The sequence below is a fragment of the Poromitra crassiceps genome, assembly GCF_964638095.1.
Source record: "Poromitra crassiceps genome assembly, chromosome: 12".
In the NCBI taxonomy this organism is placed as follows: domain Eukaryota; kingdom Metazoa; phylum Chordata; class Actinopteri; order Beryciformes; family Melamphaidae; genus Poromitra; species Poromitra crassiceps.
Genome location: NC_139632.1, coordinates 40990346 through 41009686, shown reverse-complemented (window position 1 = coordinate 41009686; position 19341 = coordinate 40990346). Strand labels below are relative to the sequence as shown.

The 19341-nt window shown below is 47.1% G+C and overlaps 1 protein-coding gene across 1 annotated transcript in view; it reads left to right on the top strand.

Moving 5' to 3' along the window:
• Positions 1-19341, top strand: part of LOC310786230 (uncharacterized protein) — a gene marked incomplete at both ends in the record, with an annotated part of 366431 nt that overhangs the window by 321913 nt on the left and 25177 nt on the right. The window contains 5 exon segments of the mRNA XM_083647397.1: positions 8598-8769; positions 15901-15917; positions 15920-16039; positions 16042-16126; positions 17240-17358. Of these exon segments, the coding sequence (XP_083503523.1) occupies positions 8598-8769; positions 15901-15917; positions 15920-16039; positions 16042-16126; positions 17240-17358 (513 nt within the window).

Sequence of the window (19341 nt, the reverse complement as noted above, 5' to 3'; positions counted from 1 at the left end):
CTGCTGCTACAGAGGAGCATCACATCATTGACATGCTGTTGATTCGCCTTATTTGCCCAGATTAAATTCTGCCGTCCGGTACGGACACTTCTATATCCTATAGGAAGTGACAAATCAACATTTTAGTGGGAAACACAAGCTATTTTCTATAAGATATCTGGGTAGTGAAGTTCCATTTTCTCCGTTGTTTCTGCCCCGCGGGGCGTAACCCCTAATCATTGCAGTGTCAGTGCAATGCTTTACCTGTCAAGCTCTACGGGGAATAGAACCGCCAACCTCGGCAGTATTACATTGCTCGCTCTGACCCTTGACCTACCCTGGGAATGGAAGCCTTAAAGGAACACTCTGCCCATTTTCAACCAGCTTTGTATTATTAGAACATCAGTAGTATATCAGAAAACTGTAAACTGTTTTGAAGTTTGTCATTTAATTTGACAGTTATTGAGTGTTAAAGTGTGGACCAGTGACATCACTGGTCCACACTAACTCAAATTAATAACTCATTAACTCAAATCAACTCTCAATAACTGTCAAACATTCTGTCATTCATCTAGTTTGACAGTTATTGAGAGTTGATTTGAGTTAATGAGTTATTAATTTGAGTTAGTGTGGACCAGTGACATCACTGGTCCACACTTTAACACTCAATAATTGTCAAATTAAATGACGGACTTCAAAACAGTTTACAGTTTTCTGATATACTACTGATGTTCTAATGATACAAAGCTGGTTGAAAATGGGCAGAGTGTTCCTTTAACCGATGGACTTTACGCAGCAAATGAACTTTTCTGCAGGAGGAGGAGAGGGAGAGAAAACAGTGTTGTTTTGGTCATTAGCACCATCAGTCTCTTAGGTCAAGTCATTACAGAACAAACTGGTGTGGTAATGAGAGCCTCCAGTCTTAAGCTAAATGGCGTAAAAAAAGCACCCGCTGATTGCTTGATGTCTCTCCCCGTGTGAATCTTTATTACTGTGAGACAAGGCAAATAGCTCTCGTCAGAGGCCGAGGCATTTATTAGAGTGGGGGGGGGGGGGGGGGGAGAGGAGAGGAGAGGAGAGGAGATAGGGAGAGAGAGATGGATGCGTGGCCTGTAGGAATAGCGCGGTGCTTGTTGAAGTGATGGAGAGTGGCGTCCGTACCGTTGATTGGCGCTCGTGTCGTGGCGGGGGGACCGCCGAGAGACGGATTGAGCGAGCGGGACGACGTGACGGAGGTGATTATTATTTATGCCGGCGGTTATTTATTCAGAGGCACGGAATGGGACGCGGCCATAAATACAGAGAGGCGCCTGCTTTGTGAAGCTGAGGTAATGTGGATTTAATGAAGTCGCGTTTGCCCGTGAACTCGTTTATACACACACACACATACTACACTGTACAGCTGATCATACACATGCATGCCCCCTACACACACACACGCACATGCACACGCACACACGCACGCACGTGAATGAATGAATGAATGAATTTTATTTTGCACATGCACACACACCCACAAATTACACAGTTTAAGATGCATAAAAGATAACAAAAGACAACAAGTAGTCCAGACAGTGCAGGAAGAGGTAGGAAACCCGTATGGGCTTATTTGAGCCCCCACCTAAGAAACAAAAATAACGCACACGTAAAATACATACACTACCTACAGTAAAACACTCAACATAAAAACCCTAGAGGTTAAAGACTTTAAAAATAAAGTCTTATTTTAACCTCTAGGGTTTTTATGTTTAGTGTACACACACACGCACACAAACGCACACGCACACACACACTTTCTAGCACACGTTTCCGGACACACCAATGCACATGCAATTGTTGTGGAGGAGTCACTTCGACAGTCGCACACAAACACGACACAGTTCCCCTGTGACCTGGAATGAGACGTGACACACGAGAGTGACCATGTTATTGTCACATATTGCACATCAGGCTACACAGCCCGGCCGGGCCTTCAATCTGTGCTCCTATCTCAGGAGGAACTACATAACAAAACACAACACCATCACTTCTCTCAGGAGGAACATAACAAAACACAACACATCACTTTGACCCTCGGCTTGACTTGGTTCTTGTTCCTCCTTCCCGTGTTTGCTACTTGTTAGCGATAATTGCCTGACTTGGATAACCTTTTGGAGCGCGTGCAGAGATACTTTGTGAGGAGAGATACTCGCAGCTGAGTGGATATGGTCCGTGCGCACTTGTGCTCCCCCCCCCTCCATGCTCCCCCCCCCCCCCCCCCTCCATGCCCCCCCCCCCCCCTCCATGCATGCCATTCTGATCCCAACCCCCGCGTGGTTTCAGGCTCTGCAGATTAATTTCAGAGTAACGCACAATGATTAAACTCGCAACTCTAATTAAAAGCTAAGTCCCAGGTTGGAGTCACATTGCGTTCATTGCCTTTTTTTGTGTGTGCCCGTGTGTGTTTGCATCTGTGTGTTTGTGTGTGTTTGTGTTTGTGTTTGCGCGCCCTAGTGTGGGGGGTGGGGTGTGTGTTTGTCTTTTGTGTGTGCACGTGTGTGTGTGTGTGTGTGTGTGTGTGTATGTGTGTGTGTTTGTGTGTGTGTGTGTGGGGGGGGGGGGGGGGGGGGGCGGTGTATTAGTACATTGGAGCATGCATTAAGTCCCCTGAAGAAAGCCTTGCTCTACACTAATTGCATTCATTGTTTTTCTGTTTACACTTTTATGGGTATGATGCCGCTCACTGAGTCGTCAACTTGAGTTATTACTGTAATCTGTGTGTGTGTGTGTGTGTGTGTGTGTGTGTGTGTGTGTGTGTGTGTGTGTGTGTGTGTGTGTGTGTGCACGAGAGAGAGACTTTGAGAGGGATGGAGGGATCGATCTCTCTCTCTCTCTCTCTCTCTGTCTTCTCACCCTGTGGTCCAACTCTTGTGTTGATCTCAGCATTTGCAGAAACAAACCTGTTATCTTTATTTTCTTCTATTTTCTTTTCTTATCTTTGGATGAGGACATACTTTCATATTGTTATATTCCCTACTATTATTATTATTATTATTATTATTATTATTATTATTATTATTATTATTATTATTATTCACCACTGTCGATGGGTCAGCACATAAAGAAGAGTGAGCACCCCTGTTACTATTCTTTATAATTGTCATAAAGTGACCAAATAAAAGCGATGAAAACTGGGGTGTACATGGCAAATAAAATCTAAAGGAGCCCCAAACACTACTGCTACAAAACAGCCATGTAACAGCATTTCATACAGCAACACTGATTTATTTTCTTCTTCAAAGATACTGGTCCTTCTCTAGTAGTCCAATAAATGTTTGTGACAGTCACAGAGAGCAGCGTGAGGAGGGCTGAGAGAGATGTGACAGGTACACAGTACAGGAACACAGTGCAGGAACACAGTGCAGGTACACAGTGCAGGTACACAGTGCAGGTACACAGTGCAGGAACACAGCCTGTAAGCTGGTAGATCCCCTGCAGGAACACAGCCTGTAAGCTGGTAGATCCCCTGCAGGAACACAGCCTGTAAGCTGGTTGATCCCCTGCAGGTACACAGTGCAGGAACACAGCCTGTAAGCTGGTTGATCCCCTGCAGGTACACAGCCTGTAAGCTGGTTGATCCCCTGCAGGAACACAGCCTGTAAGCTGGTTGATCCCCTGCAGGAACACAGTGCAGGAACACAGTGCAGGTACACAGCCTGTAAGCTGGTAGATCCCCTGCAGGAACACAGCCTGTAAGCTGGTAGATCCCCTGCAGGAACACAGCCTGTAAGCTGGTAGATCCCCTGCAGGAACACAGCCTGTAAGCTGGTAGATCCCCTGCAGGAACACAGCCTGTAAGCTGGTAGATCCCCTGCAGGAACACAGCCTGTAAGCTGGTAGATCCCCTGCAGGAACACAGCCTGTAAGCTGGTAGATCCCCTGCAGGAACACAGCCTGTAAGCTGGTTGATCCCCTGCAGGAACACAGTGCAGGAACACAGCCTGTAAGCTGGTAGATCCCCTGCAGGTACACAGCCTGTAAGCTGGTAGATCCCCTGCAGGAACACAGCCTGTAAGCTGGTTGATCCCCTGCAGGAACACAGTGCAGGAACACAGCCTGTAAGCTGGTAGATCCCCTGCAGGTACACAGTGCAGGTACACAGCCTGTAAGCTGGTAGATCCCCTGCAGGAACACAGTGCAGGAACACAGTGCAGGAACACAGCCTGTAAGCTGGTTGATCCCCTGCAGGAACACAGTGCAGGAACACAGTGCAGGAACACAGCCTGTAAGCTGGTTGATCCCCTGCAGGAACACAGTGCAGGAACACAGCCTGTAAGCTGGTTGATCCCCTGCAGGAACACAGTGCAGGAACACAGCCTGTAAGCTGGTAGATCCCCTGCAGGAACACAGTGCAGGAACACAGTGCAGGAACACAGTGCAGGAACACAGCCTGTAAGCTGGTTGATCCCCTGCAGGAACACAGTGCAGGAACACAGTGCAGGAACACAGTGCAGGAACACAGCCTGTAAGCTGGTTGATCCCCTGCAGGAACACAGTGCAGGAACACAGCCTGTAAGCTGGTTGATCCCCTGCAGGAACACAGTGCAGGAACACAGCCTGTAAGCTGGTTGATCCCCTGCAGGTACACAACCTGTAAACTGGTTGATCCCCTGCAGGAACACAGTGCAGGAACACAGCCTGTAAACAGGTCGATCCCATGGAAATGTTGGAAAAACTGCCTGTGGACTAAACTCTTGCTCTCTGTCTGGCTGTTGTGTTGTTTCTTGTTCGCTGTCTCTCTCTTCTGCAGCACACTGCAAGCACCAAACACGCTGCCAACAGCACTTTTTCGCCACTCGTTTGACAGTTTGAGCACACACACAGTTCAGAATGGGTTTAAAATAGCGGTCAAACTTTTCCCTTATTGTCAAAAAGATTTTTTTTTCTTTTTTTTTCGTGGGACTCGAGATTTCGTGAAATACTGTCAAATCTCATCTAATGAAGTTTTTTTTATTTGTCTCTCTTACGCTTTTTAATGGACTATAGCCTGTCTGCCTGTAGGGCCATGGGAATGCTATTTCAGGATAGCTGTTGGCATTACGCCAAAGTGACATAGTTCTCATCGACCACTTCTTCTCCAGTAGAATGAAAGCTTTCTGCCGTGGCCCAGTCACAGTCTTGGCCAAGTCTTTGACCAAAAATACATGTTGAGAAATGGATTTTTTAATAGTAGAAAAAGTAAGTGTTTCTAACTGTAACTGGAGACATGTCTTTGTGCATGGGCAGTGCTGGTACAGTGGGGTGACTTTCTGTTGGACAGTCACTTCTATACCGTAGTTGACAGAAAGTTTATGGCTGTGACAGCGTGATGTAGCGTGGATCGCTTGTGCTAACGAGCGCGGCAGGCCTCGACAACACGCGGGTCTATTTCCAGACATCCCCATCATCCTAATAACCCTCATGCAGTGTCAGTGCGTTTACATTGGCTGTCACCAGGCATCTGCATCTGCATGGGGAATATTCATCACTTCCTCCTCTCTGGCCGGTCCTGTTGCATCTTTCCACTCGCTTCACATCTCGCCCCCGACAACGTTTTGCTTTGGCAAATCGAGTCAAATCGATGCTGCTATTCTGCCCGGCGACATTTCTCCTGGCCGTGCTTATCGCCTCCACGCTTTATCTTAATTGGCTGACGGGGCAGAGCACAGCAGACGGAGTTGGCAGCGCAGATTAAAATATATATCTAGAGGGGAGCGTGGTCTTGTTAAGAAAGCTGACTGTTGCAGTGGTGGCGTCGTCCACTGGGGACAGATAACACGCTGCTTTTTGATGACACCTCACAGTGGCGTGGGGAGGGGAGGAGGGGACCGTGATGAGGAGGATGAGATGTTGTCTTCTAACAGCCAGCCAGGGGGACTGATGAAAGGCCAGTTAGAGATCTCACTCTTTCCTTATTCTCATTTGAAAACTCTGTCACTCTCTCTCTCTCCCTCTCCCTCTCTCTCTCTCCCTCTCCTTCTCCCTCTCTCTCTCTCTCTCCCTCCCTCTCTCTCTCCCTCTCCTCCCTCTCTCTCTCTCCCTCTCCCTCTCCCTCTCCTTCCCTCTCTCTCTCCCTCCCTCTCGCTCCCTCTGCTCATCTCTTCTTTCTTCTACGTAACTGGGGTTGATCCTTTGGTTGACCGCCAATCTCTCTCTCTCTCTCTCTCTCCCTCTCTCTCCATCTCCCTCTCCTTCCCTCTCTCTCTCCCTCCCTATCTCCCTCTTGCTCCCTCTCTCTCTCTTCCTCACTCCTTCTCCCTCTCTCTCCCTCCCTATCTCCCTCTCGCTCCCTCTCTCTCTCTTCCTCACTCCTTCTCTCTCTCTCTCTCTCTCCCTCTCTCTCTCTCTCTCTCTCTCTCTCTCTCCCAGCAGGTGAAATTGATGGTTACAAACCTAGTCAGAGGAAAATGATTGGATCCCAACAGCTAGTGGAAATATCATATTTTCTCCCTGTGCAGTAGCCCGTGGTATACTGTGCCTGAGGAAACATCCAGGCATGGTTTTTGTACGTACGTGTGTGTGTGTGTGTGTGTGTGTGTGTGTGTGTGTGTGTGTGTGTGTGTGTGTGTGTGCGTGTGTGCGTGTGTGTGTGCGTGCGTGTGTGTCCGTGCGTGCGTGTGTGTGTGTGTGTGTGCGCGTGCATGCATGTGTGTGTGTGTGCATGTGTGCGTGTGTGCATGCGCGTGTGTGTGTGTGCGTGTGTGTGTGCGTGCATGTGTGAGCGATTGTGTCAAACAGTCAGTGAGTTTAAAGGTGTAGATAACTTTCATGCAGTTTGAGAATGATTCAAATGCTTGAGTCATGCTCTCCATCGGCCCCGGGTAACTGATGTCACACACACCTCTAGTCTCGCTGGCCAGCCTCCTCTCCCTTCCATGAGAGGAGCCTGGCTGCACGGAAACAGGCAACAGGGATAAGCCCTCCCCTGCTCTACAGCTGCTCTCCCATTGGTGCGACTGTTGCAGTCCGCTCCCCGCTTATTACAGCTCTGTCATTGGCTCCGACCATGTCAATCAGAGCGGCTTCCGCTCCCTCCTCCCTGTGTGTCGCTGTAAATAGTCCCCTGCCGCTTCAGTGAAAACAACAACGCTAACTAGCTAGCAAGCTAACGGCAGAAACCTACACGCTAGCTCGTTGCTACACGCTGAAAACGGCAAGTTGGATTGTTGGAAACTATTTTCCAAGGGCACTGCCGCTAAGCGCCGCCCATCGCAATCCCACAATGGAGACCTGCGCCGCCAGACTCATCTCACGGAAGGGAGGGGAGGCTGGCCAGCGAGACTACATGCACCCCAGAGAGACGCACACGCACGCACACACGCACGCACACGCACACACACACACACACGCACACACAGACGCGCACACACAACCGCGCACACACACACACACACACGCACGGACACACACACACACGCACGGACACACACACACACACACACACACGCACGCACGCACACACACATACACAAACACACATACACGTACCCCAGAGAGACGCGCACGCACACACACGGTCACACACACACACACACACACACACACACATCCACACGCACGCAAACACACACACGCACGGACACACACACACACACACACATACACAAACACACATACACGTACCCCAGAGAGACGCGCACGCACACACGGTCACACACACACACACACACATCCACACGCGCGCAAACACACACACACGTATCCCAGGAAGACACACACACACACACACACCCAACCCACAAACAGTTTTGAGTCACTGTGGCACTAAAAATAGAGCAGCATGCCATAGCTAGTTTGTCGACTACTTTATCTACCAACATAGTGTGCTACACACACACACACACACACACACACACACACACACACACACACACACACACACACACACACACACACACACTCTTTCATTGGATGTGTGTGCAGCATAATTATGTGCATAACAGTGTTATAGACAGTGTGGCAAAACTGAAATGAAAATGATGATTCCTTTTCAAAGTCTGTCTGGATGATTTATTTATGTTCACATCATCAAAAATACATGCTGTGTGGACCAAAACGCTCCAGATGCAAAGGTCCGTAAGACTTATCAGTTAGTTTCCTCTCAGCAGGGAAATAAAATACAATAAAATAAATCAATGCATCGAGGTTACAAAACAATGCTTCTACCCGACTGACTGACTGACTGAATAACAGTTAGTAGATCCGCACTGACAATAGTAGCATGTGGGCTGTTAGCAGCACTGCTCAAGTATGTCAACATCATTGTTGCAACTTTTGAATGTGCGGCGTTAAATAGTTAGTTATACGTATTGCAGAATAGAATAGATCAAGTCAACAATTTAGATGATTAATGTCTCTCTTGGGCACAGGAGTAACTGGGATACGCATTAGCAAATATTTAAAACATATAAGTTCATCTTTCAGATGTAGGTTTTTTGGCTGTATTTTGGCACCATTTATGTGCCACGCCATCTTTAGCACATACAGTCCTGTGTTGGAAAATGCGTTGAGAATGATGTATTCCTTTCACAATTGTACTATATTGCGGTCGTGGCGGTAAAGAAAAAATGTATGACACGACTGTCCTCCCCCTCCACCAGGAAAGAGTCCGTACCTGATGTTCATCAACCGCCACGAAATCCGCCGCATCGACCTGCTGCAGGGCGAGTACACACAGGTGGTTCCCACGCTGAAGAACGCTGTGGCCCTGGACGTAGACGTCTCCACCAACAAGATGTTCTGGTGTGATCTGTTTCATCGGAAGATCTACAGGTACTCTCACTATAGAATACGGGATTAGATGATGAGATGAGTATGTTTCTCAACATTTGACAAAGGGATGTGTCAGATTTTCTTTTTGGCTGTATCGTTTTTCTCAGTTCACACTGTACAGTACAACCTTGACAAGTAAACACTTCTACTGTGACGGAAAAATAACAATGAACTCATTGGTTTCTGGTGGTTGCTGCCTGGTTGGTGACAGGCTCAATTGTGACACCAACAGTATGTAACATGTCAGAATTCCAATCAACTTGATTTCCTACGTTACCGATTCGTTGAAGGGTCGATTGTATCGTAATTGCTTTGGTTTCTTTTACGTCCTGAACCTGTGCCTGTTGAGTTTGGATCACGCTCATCCCTCTCCTCTGGCTATGCTCCCGCTTCATTTTCTTCTCCATCCATCCATCTCCCCTGTCTGACTCAACCTGGCACACCTTCTGCTCGCCCCACACACCTGCAGGGCTGTGTGTGTGTGTGTGTGTGTGTGTGTGTTTCAGTCACACCTGGAGGGCTGTGTCATCTGTTTGACAGTGGCAGGTATAGCTGTTTGTCCTTCACACACACACACACACACACACACACACACTTGCTTGCTCTCTTCGCTGCCTGTGTATGCATGAGGGCAGCTGTGAGTGTCTGTGTGTGTTTGTGTGCCCGTGTGTGTGTTTGTGTGCCTGTGTGTGTGTGTGTGTGTGTGGGTGTGTGTGTGTGCCCATGTGTGTGTTTGTGTGCCTGTGTGTGTGTGTGTGTGTGTGGGTGTGTGTGTGTGTGTGTGGGTGTGTGTGTGTATGTGTGGGTGGGTGTGTGTGTGTCACCCTGACGGTTGGCAGGCAGAGGGAGGGGCCTTCTATCATCTCAGTTGAACCATATGCTCTCTCTAATTTCACTGCCTCAATAATCACCGCCATTACTCATCTACACACACACACACGTACACACACACACACACACACACACACACACACAGAGCGAATTGGACACACACATGCAGTCAAGGGCTTGTGACACACAAAGGACAAATAGTCATTCTCCCTGATCAACTCTGCAGCAAAGATACACGTTTGATGTTTGTGCAGCTATCTTAGTGAGGACATTCATTGACATCATGCATTCCCTAGCCCATAATCCTTAACCATCACACCTAAATAACCAACCCTTACCCTAACCTTAACCATCACACCTAAATAACCAACCCTTACCCTAACCTTAACCATCACACCTAAATAACCAACCCTTACCCTAACCTTAACCATCACACCTAAATAACCAACCCTTACCCTAACCTTAACCATCACACCTAAATAACCAACCCTTACCCTAACCTTAACCATCACACCTAAATAACCAACCCTTACCCTAACCTTAACCATCACAACTAAATAACCAACCCTTACCCTAACCTTAACCATCACACCTAAATAACCAACCCTTACCCTAACCTTAACCATCACACCTAAATAACCAACCCTTACCCTAACCTTAACCATCACACCTAAATAACCAACCCTTACCCTAACCGTAACCATCACACCTAAATAACCAACCCTTACCCTAACCTTAACCATCACACCTAAATAACCAACCCTTACCCTAACCTTAACCATCACACCTAAATAACCAACCCTTACCCTAACCTTAACCATCACACCTAAATAACCAACCCTTACCCTAACCTTAACCATCACACCTAAATAACCAACCCTTACCCTAACCGTAACCATCACACCTAAATAACCAACTCTTACCCTAACCTTAACCATCACACCTAAATAACCAACCCTTACCCTAACCTTAACCATCACACCTAAATAACCAACCCTTACCCTAACCTTAACCATCACACCTAAATAACCAACCCTTACCCTAACCTTAACCATCACACCTAAATAACCAACCCTTACCCTAACCTTAACCATCACACCTAAATAACCAACCCTTACCCTAACCTTAACCATCACAACTAAATAACCTACCCTAACCTTAACCATCACACCTAAATAACCAACCCTTACCCTAACCTTAACCACCACAACTAAATAACCAACCCTTACCCTAACCTTAACCATCACACCTAAATAACCAACCCTTACCCTAACCTTAACCATCACACCTAAATAACCAACCCTTACCCTAACCTTAACCATCACACCTAAATAACCAACCCTTACCCTAACCTTAACCATCACACCTAAATAACCAACCCTTACCCTAACCTTAACCATCACACCTAAATAACCAACCCTTACCCTAACCTTAACCATCACACCTAAATAACCAACCCTTACCCTAACCTTAACCATCACACCTAAATAACCAACCCTTACCCTAACCTTAACCATCACAACTAAATAACCAACCCTTACCCTAACCTTAACCATCACAACTAAATAACCAACCCTTACCCTAACCTTAACCATCACACCTAAATAACCAACCCTTACCCTAACCTTAACCACCACAACTAAATAACCAACCCTTACCCTAACCTTAACCATCACACCTAAATAACCAACCCTTACCCTAACCTTAACCATCACACCTAAATAACCAACCCTTACCCTAACCTTAACCATCACACCTAAATAACCAACCCTTACCCTAACCTTAACCATCACACCTAAATAACCAACCCTTACCCTAACCTTAACCATCACACCTAAATAACCAACCCTTACCCTAACCTTAACCATCACACCTAAATAACCAACCCTTACCCTAACCTTAACCATCACACCTAAATAACCAACCCTTACCCTAACCTTAACCATCACACCTAAATAACCAACCCTTACCCTAACCTTAACCATCACACCTAAATAACCAACCCTTACCCTAACCTTAACCATCACACCTAAATAACCAACCCTTACCCTAACCTTAACCATCACAACTAAATAACCAACCCTTACCCTAACCTTAACCACCACAACTAAATAACCAACCCTTACCCTAACCTTAACCATCACACCTAAATAACCAACCCTTACCCTAACCTTAACCATCACACCTAAATAACCAACCCTTACCCTAACCTTAACCATCACACCTAAATAACCTACCCTAACCTTAACCATCACACCTAAATAACCAACCCTTACCCTAACCTTAACCATCACACCTAAATAACCAACCCTTACCCTAACCTTAACCATCACACCTAAATAACCAACCCTTACCCTAACCTTAACCATCACACCTAAATAACCAACCCTTACCCTAACCTTAACCATCACACCTAAATAACCAACTCTTACCCTAACCTTAACCATCACACCTAAATAACCAACCCTTACCCTAACCTTAACCATCACACCTAAATAACCAACCCTTACCCTAACCTTAACCATCACACCTAAATAACCAACCCTTACCCTAACCTTAACCATCACACCTAAATAACCAACCCTTACCCTAACCTTAACCATCACACCTAAATAACCAACCCTTACCCTAACCTTAACCACCACACCTAAATAACCAACCCTTACCCTAACCTTAACCATCACACCTAAATAACCAACCCTTACCCTAACCTTAACCAAGTTAATGCTACTCCTCCAGTTCATACTGCCTCTGGCGGGGAAAAATCCCTCGATCACTTTCTGTTTCCAGCATTTTGTTGTTATAGAAGCTTCTTCTTGACTGTGAGACATGGTGGTTCAGTGCCGTCTGTTTGCGGGTGTTGATCTGGAACAGGGCATCTGCTGGATGCCTCGGATATTGATGGTCATGAAATATGATTTATCACCACACATAAATACCCACACATAAGGAGGCGGGAGCATCAGTTGGGAAAAGTTGGGAATCTCTCTCTGTCTCTCTCTCTCTCTCTGTTGGTTTGGTTTTCCAGGCTAATTCATGGTGATTATTTAGCTTTGGTATGGGTCGATGATGTGTTAACTTCTCCCTGTGATGAAGATGTCTGCAGCAAGTAATACAGCCAATTAACGATGCAATCTGCTATCTTGTCTCTGACTCGTATGTCTTTGTCTCATTCCTCTCCCCTCCCGCCCCTCTCTTCGTCCCTTTCTTTTTATTAGATATGAGGACGTAATGGATAATTGTAGTAACCGTCAATGATAACCAATCGCCATGATGAAAGTATAGATGAATGAATGAATGAATTTATTTCAGACAGTTAAGACAAAATACAAATGAACAGATAAAATCCATACACCAGTATTAAAATTGTCGAGGATGCTACGTGCGCTCGATTCCTATGGTGGAGAGTCTGGAGATGATGCACCATGGCTGCAATTATGGAAATCCATAAATTGTGGGCTCCCAAAATCATGACTGACAGACAGACACCGCCCACCCACCTAGGTGCCATCGTGCAACTGTGCGCCATCGGCTCATACTAAAGGCCCACACGCACAGGGAGCGAATCTTGACGCGCGTCATTTGACCCGCGTCAAGATCTTCCCCTATAGCGCACTGCAAGCGTCAGATCTGAAATGTATACACCACAGAATGACAGAACCATCACTATCTGGGGGAAATGGCCACTATATGTAATCAGGCATAATTGACAGATTAAAAAAAAGTTGTTATAGTTTAAAACATTAACTGATTATAACCGTAGATTCAGGTCCGACTATCCGCCTCAGTTACCCTGCTAGACATGACTCAATAAACCGCTTAATCACTTTCTAAACATGGGGAGAAGCTCCGGCGTGGTTTGGAGCACAGTGCTGCTGCCTGGCTACTGCAGAGGAAAGGTAGGCTACAAAATAGTCTACAATTCTCTCCTCTCGATCAAATTATATGTTTTGAATGCATTTATTCCTCTAGTATTCTTCTCAGAGATCGACTTTGCAGCGGGAAATATAGCCTATTTTGTTCGTCACGTCAATCTGGGCAAGTTTGGGATAGAGGCTGTTGTTGGATCGTCCTACCTGTTTCCCATGCAGAGGGGGAGAGAAAAAAGGCAGCACTGCGGGGGGAAATTATGCAATTCTGTCCAAATTTATTCTAATCTCATCTCATCATGACATCCAGGGATAGGCTATGTTTTTCTAGCCGATGTGCTTAGAACATTATTCTCACGTCTTGCTAGTGTAGCGTATTTAGCCTGCTGTATTTAAACTGCCGTGGGATTTGAGGAGCACTTATCGAGACAGAGACGAGACGGGGATGGAAGTGGGCAGAGAGGGAGGGGGAGGAGCTCAGAGCACTTTGGTCGGTGCTGGAACCTCGTTTGACGCTCCAAAATCGAACCGGGTTCGGAGTACGAGCGTCAAGGCAGTTTAACGCGCGTCAGAATCGGTCAGAACGCTCTTGGTGCGTGTTCGGCCGTTTAAAACAATGGGTGGTCTTCCAAATGCTGACGTGCGTGTGGGCCTTAAGATAGCAATCATTCTAATCTTTTGATTTGCATGGAAGACGTGTGTCAATTGGCAGCAATAATCACCCTGCACCATGTTTGATCGTTTATCGCAATGCTTTAAGATGTGTAAAAACAGACACGATATGATGTAATATAATATAATGTGATATGATAATGTTATCGTACTGTACAACAATGTATTCAGATGTCTCATTAAGAACTACACCTTCTCTGCTTCTATAACACGTCAGTTACAAAAAATAATACAAGATGCGTTGCAAAATTGCATTTAAATTGACACATCCATTGGAAGTGATTTTATCCGTCAAAATTCTGAATTTTACCAAGATTTCATCTGCATGTTGAGATCTCACCTGGAGTCAGGATCTCTACAGCGTGCAGATGTTCGTGTTTAAGAATCAAATAATTTGGTGACTTCTGGTTTTTCACGTTATCATTCACGTGTTGTATATATCTATGGTCAACAAGTGGAACACCAACATGAGGGATTGGAACACCACCCTCCTCCACCCCCATCTAAACTGCCCCCCCCCCCCCCCCTGAGTTGAGAGACAGGTGTTATAGGTCCGTGTTCTGGACGCTGAGACACGGGACAGAAGCCCCACATTATCTACTTAGGAGACAGCGGCAGGCTAACTGTCACGCCCGATGAAGAAGACGTCTGCGGCGCTGTGGCAAACAGTAACACCGCCAATTAACAACACAATCTGCTTCCAGCAGCCACACTCATCCATCTCTGTCTCATCCCTCGTTCCAAACATCTCACCAACCCACCTCCCTCATTGAAGATGCTCCTACCATCCCCGCTAACATGCGATGATTGGGTCTAAATGGCCATGTTACATTTTCCAACCTCTTAACAGGGCCATTTTGTGTTGTCTTCTTTTATAGCCATCTAGATGTGAGGAGAGTAATGTGCTGTGGGGTGGAGGTGGGGTGAAGGTGGGGGCGATTGTAAAGAAATTGGGGGAGAGAGAGAGAGAGAGAGGAGAGAGAGAGAGAGAGAGAGAGAGAGAGAGAGACACGGGTGAGAGAGTGACAAAGCCAGAGAGAGGGAGGAAGCTGCTGATGAGAGAAGGCAGGTTCACTCTACCCTGGGAGGTGCTGCTTGGTGGGGGGGGGGGCCTGAGGTTGTTACAGAGGTGTCAGGCTGGAGTGTTTCTGACAGGGCTCTGGCAGCTCTGGAGAACAGCCCCACACTCTGAAACCAGGCACCAAAGGCAGGCACCTACCTCCTTCACTTCAAGAAGAGAGGAATACAAAACAACCAGAGAGAGTCTGCTTTGACTAATTATCTGCTGTCTGTGTGTGTGATGTCGTAGCATCCTGCCTCCCATTTTCTCCCTTGATTATTGTGTATTTCATCACTGTAACTCCGTGTGCAGGTACTTCCAACAGACTGATTCTCTCTCTCTCTCTCTCTCTCTCTCTCCCCTCTCTCTCTCTCTCTCTCTGTGTATCTCTCTCTCTCTCTCTCTCTCTCTCTGTGTATCTCTCTCTCTCTCTCTCTCTCTCTGTCTGTATCTATCTCTCTCTCTTCCCTCTCTCTCTCTCTCTCTCCCTCTCTCTCTCCCCTCTCTCTCTCTCTCTCCCCTCTCTCTCTCTCTCTGTGTATCTCCCTCTCTCTCTCTCTCTCTCTCTCTCTGTGTATCTCTCTCTCTCTCTCTCTCCCTCTCTCTCTCTCTCTCTCTCTCTCTCTCTTCCCTCTCTCTCTCTCTCTCTCTCCCTCTCTCTCTCTCTCTCTCTCCCTCTCTCTCTCGCCGCCCGCCCAGCGCGTACATCGACAAGGCGAGGACGCGTCGCAGCAGGTGACCTTGATCGAGTCGGCGCTGCACTCCCCCGAGGGGCTGGCCGTCGACTGGGTCCACAAGAACATCTACTGGACCGACTCGGGCAACAAGAGCATCTCCGTCGCACGGGAGACGGCAGGAAGAGGAAGGTGCTGATCGCCACCGAGCTGAGCGAGCCGCGGGCCATCGCCGTGGACCCGCGCCAAGGGTGAGGAGGCGGGAAGGGGGGGGGGGGGAGAGGGGAGATGGAGAAGGGCGGGGCAGAGAGGGGGGAGGGAGTGGGAGGGAGAGGATATTAAGGGAGGGAGTAACAGAGCTGAGCAAGCCTCAGGCCATCGCTGTCATTCCCTGAAGAGGCTGACAGGCAAGGTTATTATACGAGACACTAAAACTAGTTAAAGCTTTGTTACACAAACTAAACACAGTGTTTGTCCTACCTCACCTCACCCATCTGCTCAATGAAACAGCTTCAAACAAACATGAGCAGTTATTTTCAGATGCTGTGTGACCAAGGTCTGCTCTCTCTCTCTCTCTCTCTCTCTCTCTCTCTTGCCTCTCTCTCTCTCTCTCTCTCTCTCTGCCTCTCTCTCTCTCTCTCTCTCTCTCTGCCTCTCTCTCTCTCTCTGCCTCTCTCTGCCTCTCTCTCTCTCTCTCTCTCTCTCTCCTCTCTCTCTTCTCTCTCTCTCTCTCTCTCTCTCTGCCTCTCTCTCTCTCTCTGCCTCTCTCTGCCTCTCTCTCTCTCTCTCTCTCTCTCTCTCTCTCTCTCTCTCTGCCTCTCTGATGTCTGTAGTAGTGAAGGACTCTTCACGACACTACAAAGTTAGACGTGCATAAAATACATGCAAATGAAGCCTAGCCAGTTCAGGCTTCTCATGGACGCACACGCACACAGATTGAGCAGCAGCCCCTAGTCTCAGTGGTATCTACCTTCCTGTCATGTGTGCAGCTTGATTCTGAAGTCAAGCTGTTTGATTGTGGAGAGCAAAGGAGAGGGACACAGACTCTGAGCTGGCTCTGACGTGCCACAGAGACAGACTCTGAGCTGGCTCTGACGTGCCACAGAGACAGACTCTGAGCTGGCTCTGACGTGCCACAGAGACAGACTCTGAGCTGGCTCTGACGTGCCACAGAGACAGACTCTGAGCTGGCTCTGACGTGCCACAGAGACAGACTCTGAGCTGGCTCTGACGTGCCACAGAGACAGACTCTGAGCTGGCTAGCTAAGTGCCAAAAGGAGCTCTTTTCCATGTGCGCTCCTATAGGACATGGGCCTGCTTCCATCATCCCTGTACATCTAACTGGGCTGTTGATCCTCCCACAGGTTCATGTACTGGTCCGACTGGGGAGAACAGGCCAAAATAGAGAAGGCCGGGATGAACGGAGTGGACCGGCAGGTTCTGGTGTCGGAACGCATCGAGTGGCCCAATGGAATCACCCTGGGTAAGACAGACAGGAAGGAAGACAGAAAAGAGGTAACATGTAATGTTCAACATGTGAGGCTCTCATCAAAGAGGCCAGAGAAAAAGAAAGAAAATGAAAGCAGACCAAAGCAGCAGGGGGCAGAAAGATCCATCAGCTGTGACAGCCATTTTGAAAGCAGCGTGCTAATGGCAGTGAACGGAATCCTTGTGGACAAACGGGGCAGGAATGAAAGCAGAAAACAGAGCAGGGTTCTGATGCAGCCTTATTGTTATAGCTCACTTTGTGTCTGGCTCTCATCAATCACAGCGCCGACTCTATGCGGCCTGCCAATGAGTAAGCACGGCGCTCCGGGGCCGTCGATACCTGCCATCATCCCCCTCAACTCCCTCCGCGGCACCAGGCAATTTCTCTCTGTGCTGCCCTCGCCCGAGGAGAGACGCGCGGGGAGGGAGGGAGGCGCGGAGCTGCGGCACTCCGAGTGGAATTGAGGTGTCGCTACATCTGTATGAAAACAAATTATTTTTTAGGCTTAGGCGACCGAGAGAGAGAGAGAGAGAGAGCGGCGCCAAGACTGCTTTCGGGAGAAGTGGGGGCGGATTATTTTCCCTCCTGATTTCAGCTGATTGTTTTGGAGTCAGGGGAGGTGAAGTTGTCTATGAATTTTCACTCTACTCTTGAATCACTTGCTGTTTGACCTGCCTGTTACTTTCTATGGCCACTGGGTCTCACACTGACACAAATGAGACCAGGGTCCCCCATCTGATACGATTTTTGTCCCAGGGTCCCCCATCTGATACGATTTTTGTCCCAGGGTTCCCCATCTGATACGATTTTTTGGCTTTTAGATGTTTTAGTGCCTCTGTATGAAACCAGTGGCCAAAATAGTCATATATTCGGTCATTGTGTTACGTATGGATGGAATTATAGTAGGGGTGTCACGATATTTCGTCGCACGATATATCGCGATATCGAAACGTCACAATATCGATATCGTCAGAAAAGAAAAAAAATTATAATAATTTGCTCCTGAATAATAATAGAACAAATTTAGCAGAATCAACACGCATGAGTGAGGGGGTAGACTACTACTGGCATGGAAAAACAGCTCAAGGGGTACATAAGATTACATAAGTTTAGGGACCATTGAGCATGAGTTATTTAAGAAATAGATTGTATACTTTATTTTTCTTTCACCATGCAACAAACATTAAGTTTGTGACAGTGTGACACATTCTATTGCAAGAGAAGCATTATCTTCCATGTTGTTTTCTAGTTATTATAATAACAATTTCCAAAAACAGCATTTGTTTTATATTTTGTGTGTTTCAAATGAAAGACTATTTTTCCAGTATTTTTCCAGGGCTCCCTTGAAAAGAGGTTTCGATTTCAACGGGACTCACATGGTTAAATAAATGATAAATAAATACATAAAAATGATTTACTTTTGTTATAAAAAATATTGTTAAAATATCGTATTGTTATCGTGAACCCAATATCGTGTATCGTATCGTATCGTGAAATTAGTGACACCCCTAAATTATAGTGAGAATAAACTATTCGCCTTTTTGCTGCGGACCCCCTGGACCCCCCTCAAGGACCCCTGGGGGCCCCCCGGACCCCACTCTGAGAAGCACTGTTTTATGGCACGTGATCAAACCCTTTGCCTGTGAAGGAGAAGTGATGCACTTTACAGCCGGGTGCTGTAATATTCAAATCAGCTCTAATCGATTGGCTCAAGGGCACGTAGACAGATCTCCCCCAGCAGAGAAGTCAACCGGCAATATTACAATCACATCGGTGTTTTCCTGACGCGCGGGCCTCAGCCGTCGTGTCAAAGAAGATTGATGGCGCAACTGCTGGCCCATTACATTCATATACCTTCACCCTAGGCCTTTTGTGTTGAAATGACCTCTCTCTCTCTCTCTCCCCCTCCATGCATCACTCTCTCTCTCTCTCTCTCTCTCTCTCTTTCTCCCCTGTCACACACTTGCTATGCTTTCT